The sequence below is a fragment of the Dermacentor variabilis genome, chromosome 5, assembly GCF_050947875.1.
Source record: "Dermacentor variabilis isolate Ectoservices chromosome 5, ASM5094787v1, whole genome shotgun sequence".
Classification (NCBI taxonomy): Eukaryota; Metazoa; Arthropoda; class Arachnida; order Ixodida; family Ixodidae; genus Dermacentor; species Dermacentor variabilis.
The window spans coordinates 179151170-179156939 of NC_134572.1; the positions used below are offsets into that span (position 1 = coordinate 179151170).

Sequence of the window (5770 nt, forward strand, 5' to 3'; positions counted from 1 at the left end):
TGGAAATGGCTGCCGCTGTTTCTCTTGGTGCGAAATTAGTTTGTAAAATATCCTCAATAAACTTGAATTGCTACCGTGTGAATTTCCATGGAAGGAACCGACGGCTGTACCCTGTAACTCTGCAGGAAAGGTAAGTTCGCTTGCCGCTGAAATAAACAAAATGTTACCAGCTGCCGCGATAACACTTGTAAGGATTTTTCGCTAAACTTTGAGAAAGGGGAACGACAACAAGACTTGATTACAAGGGAGCTGTACATTCAGCACCAAGTGCAACATCCTTGCTCCAAGGTGTATTCTTATACCCCTCTTGATGGCTGGATGGTTATCATTGGGTTGCTGATGATGAGGTTATGGGTTCGTTTATCTATCGTGGAGTCCGCATTCTGACTGGGTCGGAAAGGAAAGCGATGGTGTACTTAGGCTTAGTCCCATGTTAAAGATTCTGAGGTGTTCAACAAGTAATACCGAGTACCTCGCCTGCGGCGACTCTCATAGCCCCGCTGTGAAATAATTGCTTCTGTTCGTTGAACTTCATTATTTATTTGATTTAAGCAATACTTGGCCGCACGAAATGTGATAAAAAACGACGCCGCAGTTCACAGCTTAATGCTCCAAGTTAATTCCGCACTTCTCCAAAAACCGGTTCTTCTCCCCCCCCCCCCAAAAAAAAATTTCTTGCACAGAAGTTAGGCAAATAATTCCAGCACTTTGTGTTTTCTGACGATAGCATAAATACCCACTCAGCTTTGCTTGCACTTCTCGAACGGCATTTGAAGCATTGCGGCAGCAATATCCTTAAACACGCCTCTTGTCTACACCACCAACACTCTTCCCTACGTACGGATGACGATGCGTGCAGAAGCACCGTTCTACCACCAGCAGTGCCATTTCTGCATCATGATGCGGACAAGTGGTGAACTACGATCGGTGGGTCCACATATCCTCTATCCACCATACTTACGTTGTGGGCTAGAAACCTAGCGATTGGGAACACGTCAAGCTGCGACATCGTGTCCTTGAGCAAGGCTGCAGCCGAGCGGAGTGACTACAGCGCATCGGACTGTCTGTATGCTATCGGCGCCAGTATTGGCGAGGTTCCGGCTGTTAAATCACGCCGGTGGATCACTACCACAACACCACGTATCGAATAGAGAAGCTTGGTTTCCGTATTTACGCTTGATGGTGACCGTTGTCGTCATCAGGGTAATCCGGTTAGTTTGATGGTGGGCAATCATTGCTCCTGTAGTTAACGTTGAGAGCTCAGGATTGCAAAAAAGGCGTGTCGCCTTGCGAGTAAAAATCCATCTTTTCGCTCAGCCGGCTCAACCGCTCCTCAATCGCCAGGTCCAGTACGCGAACGACGGTCAAAACTGGAATCGAAACGGCACGCTCGCAATTCATGCTGCTAGGATAGCTTTCGCTCAGGGTCGTTATCAAAGCGGCTGGCGCAGAGGTCGGCGAGGCTTTGTGCGCTGGCTCCAAAACACCGGAAGTAGACGATAGCACGTCACATCAGGACACAGAGCCAACGAAAGCGGAGATGAGCCCCAATCACTCGGTGAATGAGTTGAGGAGGAAAAGTATGGCTATAGCGGAGGGTACCCTGCAACCGCCCGTAGCTCTCTTAATGTGAGACACATTATTTAAAATTGCGTTGCGAATGTTTCACTACAGCTGTACCGTTTGCTACTACAAAATTTGTCCAAACCATTTCAGAGCGCCTTAAGCCTGTCCGATTACTTGATGCACGCCGGAGAGAACTGCTGCGCCACGATGGGGACTGTGCGTGTCCACTCGCATAGGTGGTGAAACGCCTGTATTTTGCTTTAATTTTGTTGAGTATGGCCAGTGCAAAGGCGTTGAAAAGTATGAGTTCCCCTTACCTTTGGGATTTGTTTTATTGTAATGAGGACTGTTTTGATAATTTTGACAATTTTTATAATTCTTTCCTCGTTTCGCCTTCCTAACGTGGGCAATGGCCGTTCCGATTTGGAAGTCAACTATAGGATGAGAAAACTGGCTTGCTGCAGTCCTTTCACTTGGTATAGGAAACGACCTGCCACCTGGTGATGGCACATGACAGTGTTAAAGTTGCTAGGGCAGGATCGGGCGATGCTTCGCTTTGTCAGGTTAGAAGGAGCTGACTTGAAAGCTAGCAGACATTTGCAAGACGGCGGTTTCACGTCAGCTGCAGGGCACGTTTACCTGTTCACACGCTATGCTGAAATAAGTCCAAATTAGCTAACTGCATGGTGTGAGACATGTAATGCTATCTATATGGTGATTGTGGATGGCGCATATCTAAATATATTTAAGTATTGTATGGCCATTAGGTGACAGTGCCCTATGCCCATTTTAGGGGATCGGTCGAAAATGGGGACAAGCCGATGGCGCGCGCCCAGCCGCACAAACGCAACTTACCAAAGCCAGCTTTTGCCAAACATGAGAAAAATGCTCCATTACGTCTGTGTGCTATCAGCCGACATTATGTGAGCAGGTTGTATGTCGTGACTTATCGGTTGATTCTGCCGAACAGAGCTGCGCTCACTGTCACTTTAAGCCAGCCAATTGACGTGCAGCGCTATACTTATAATCCCGCTTGCTGAAGCCTCGCTCGCATACGTGTCAGGTGTGAAACTGACAACCCATGCCGAACACTGCCCTGCAGTAAGCTCCGCTTCAAAGAAGCTTAATTTCTTAAAACACTTGGCTCAGCACGAACTAAAAATCAGTTTCCGAGAGAGATGTTCACGTGCAACCCTCAAGCCTCCCGAACACCGACCGAAAAACAACATTAATATTTCTGTATTTAAAACGACCATCAATTGTGGTTGTATTCAAACTACAACAATACTTCATCATGTAACTCTTTATTTTTGATCGCTCGTCACTATATCCTTCTGTAATGCCTTCCGCCATTGAAGGATTGGATTACATAAATAGACAAGATTGTGAATTAAAAATTGCGGATGAGACCTACGTAACATTCCTCCACAAAAGTAGCGTCAGCAGCAATGCATTGGTGCAGAACTTAAATGCTGCTTAGACTCTATCGTGTGCGCCGTGTTACGCATACTGGGTCCGTGGCTTCTGAGGTTCCTAAATGTCGCCTTATAGAGAGTGCTGACCAATAAATACCCGCAACCCGATAGGAGAAAGAGAAAGCTACCTTGCTATACGACGGAAAACAAGACGCCGTCCGCACTTCGCCGACCCCACTTCTTGCAGACGCGGCCGCAACATTCAGGGGCGTCGGCTGGTTGGGGAGAGTGCGAGGGACACGCGTGCACAGCAGGCTCCTCCGTCGCTGTCTTTACTGTACCGGTGAAGTCAGTTTGTCTTTTTTTTTCTCCGGGCTTCATTAATCTCTGCGAAAAGCTCAAGGACTGTTTTTACCTATTTTAGTTATCGTAGTGTATATTTGAACGAATCAGACGAAAAAAGAGCAAGGTATGGGCAACTCTTGCAACCTACGTGATTTGTTTTGAATCGCACACGTGAAGAACGACGCCGCCTCTTCGGTGACGCTGTCGCGCGTGGTTTGACTACCCGCGGCGGCTGTGCGCGAGTCCGGGTGATCCACATATAAATTGAGCTCATTTACGCTGCAGAGTCAGACGCAAGCCGCAGCCAGCAAGATAGACGCAGCGAGATCCACACACTGCGAGATGAAGTCCCACACCGCTGCCCTGGTGGCTCTGCTGTTCCTGTGCGTGGCATCCACCGCAGCTGATGCGAGATGCCCCAGCAACGAGGGCGTCTTCAGCGACTGCGCCTACAGCACGTGCACACCACTCCAGTGCGCCGTCCGAGGCCTGGAGTGCTGCCCCAAGCCCTGTGGTGGTACCTGGTGTGTCCGAGGCGAGTACAACTGTTGCTCGCATTTGAGCGAGTTATGGCGGCACAGCGGATGCTTGGATTTATTTGGCGCGACGTGTTTTGCCAGAATTAATCGCCCAGTCTGCAACGTCGAAAAGCTTACACCGCATTTTAAGTTACACTCCGAGATGATAAGTTTGGCGAGCTGCAACTGAAACATGGTCACGAATGCGAGTACACACGCAGCTGTTCTTTGTTACCAGCTGCTCCTGTTTCACTGCAACAAACTGTTGGATCTAATCTACAGTGCGCAAGGCTTCACTGAGATGGTTGATTGATTGATTCATTCGTTTCTTGATTAATTTACTGTTTGATTGACATTATCTTATTCATGGTGTTTAACGTGCTAAAGCACCATCGGGCTATGAGGGATGCTACAGTGAAGTGGTTCAGGTTAATTTCCTCACCGGAGCTTTATTAGCCTGCACTTAAATCTATGTACGAGAGCGTCTTCGCATTTCGTCCCCGTCGAAATGTGGCCGCCACAGCCGAAAAACAAAAAGAACAGAAACCTGAGACCTCATGCTGACCGGCGGAGGGCATATAGCCGCAGCACCACCACGGCGGGTGGCATTCAGTTAGAAAAACAATTATGAAGTTTTACGCGCTATAACGGTGATATGAGTGTGAGGCACACTGTAGTGGGGACTCCAGAATAATGTTTACTACCCGACATTCTTTAACGTGCGCCCAACGCTAGGTACACGGGTGCTTTTCGATTTCTCCCCCATTAACCCTACGCCCTCGGGTTTGCTGCTCAATGCCAATGCCAATACGCCATTACAGCGGGTATTAAGTGAGATCTACAGCGCCATTGTGATGCAAATGCTGAGAGGAGCAAAGGAAAAAAACTTGACAGTCTCTTTAGCATACGCCAAAGAGCGTGAAGGCGAAGTCCTTGCTTGAGAGACATCCATTAAATTACTAGTTAATCTCATTCGAATGCGTTGTTACTACTTATTACTTGTTTCTTGCGAGCAGAGGTGATGGGTTCGAGTGCCTTAATTAATTTTGTGCCTCTGTTGGCGTGATTTGCGGCATCTATGTGGCAGCGATGTGGAGGATGCGATGTAGCATCGATGTGGAAGAAGCGACGTAGAAGAGGGCCACGAATGCACGAGCAGTGGCACGAGCACTCCGATTTTCTGTACTTCACAACGCGACCTTCCAACATAGAGATATGAAGCTTTCTTTTTAAGAATGAGGCACTGGCAGCATCAAGTAGCAGTGGAGTTGTATAAATTGCCTTCCGCGCCACTCATTTCCATGTTACTGTGTAATATGAAAGTCGATAAGCGAAAGAAAGCTTCAAAAGTTATGTTTTTCTTCGTAGATTTCTAGTTAAAAAAGAAATTTACTTTTTCCAGGAATCTCCTCGCTTGGAGGTTCCTGAAAGGAAGGTATTTCATATGTAAGGCTTGGGTTGCATTTGGAAGCTTCTTGTGTTGTAGCGCTACTTCAAACCTAATTTGACATGATTTACTTTGTTTTGCAGGTGTGTTTTAGGTTACCTTGACGTAGCGACACTACAGACGTTGCCTGGAGCCCTGACTTGCGCCATCTGGCTGTTTACCATTTACCCCCATCCCTAAATTGTCACAGCAGGGCGGAATAAAGGGATGTCACAGTATGCTGGTTTTCGCAGTTCCTTCGTTATTCTGGGTCCTTAATTTACTTTCATTCTTTTTCTGTAACTACCAGTTAAAAGGTAAATTCTAGCACGTGAGTATGTGTGTGTGTAAAGGGAAAATGAGGCATCCAACCAAACGTACCTAAGTGCTAAGAATGAAACCCATACGCGTTCCTCGAAAGAAAAGCTTCGCAGTTGAATAAAAATTCATCCTGGTCTGGGGACTTGATGCCGTGACCACCACCTTTCCGGAGCAGCCGC

General features: G+C 47.4%; 1 protein-coding gene across 1 annotated transcript; it reads left to right on the plus strand.

The window, feature by feature from the left end:
* Positions 1 to 3554: 3554 nt before the first annotated feature.
* On the plus strand, positions 3555 to 5509 carry LOC142582047 (uncharacterized). Its single transcript, XM_075691468.1, has 2 exons — positions 3555 to 3861; positions 5375 to 5509. The coding sequence occupies exons 1-2, from the start codon at positions 3669 to 3671 to the stop codon at positions 5383 to 5385; spliced, it is 204 nt and encodes a 67-aa protein (XP_075547583.1). The 5' UTR covers positions 3555 to 3668; the 3' UTR covers positions 5386 to 5509.
* The last annotated feature ends 261 nt before the right edge of the window (positions 5510 to 5770 follow it).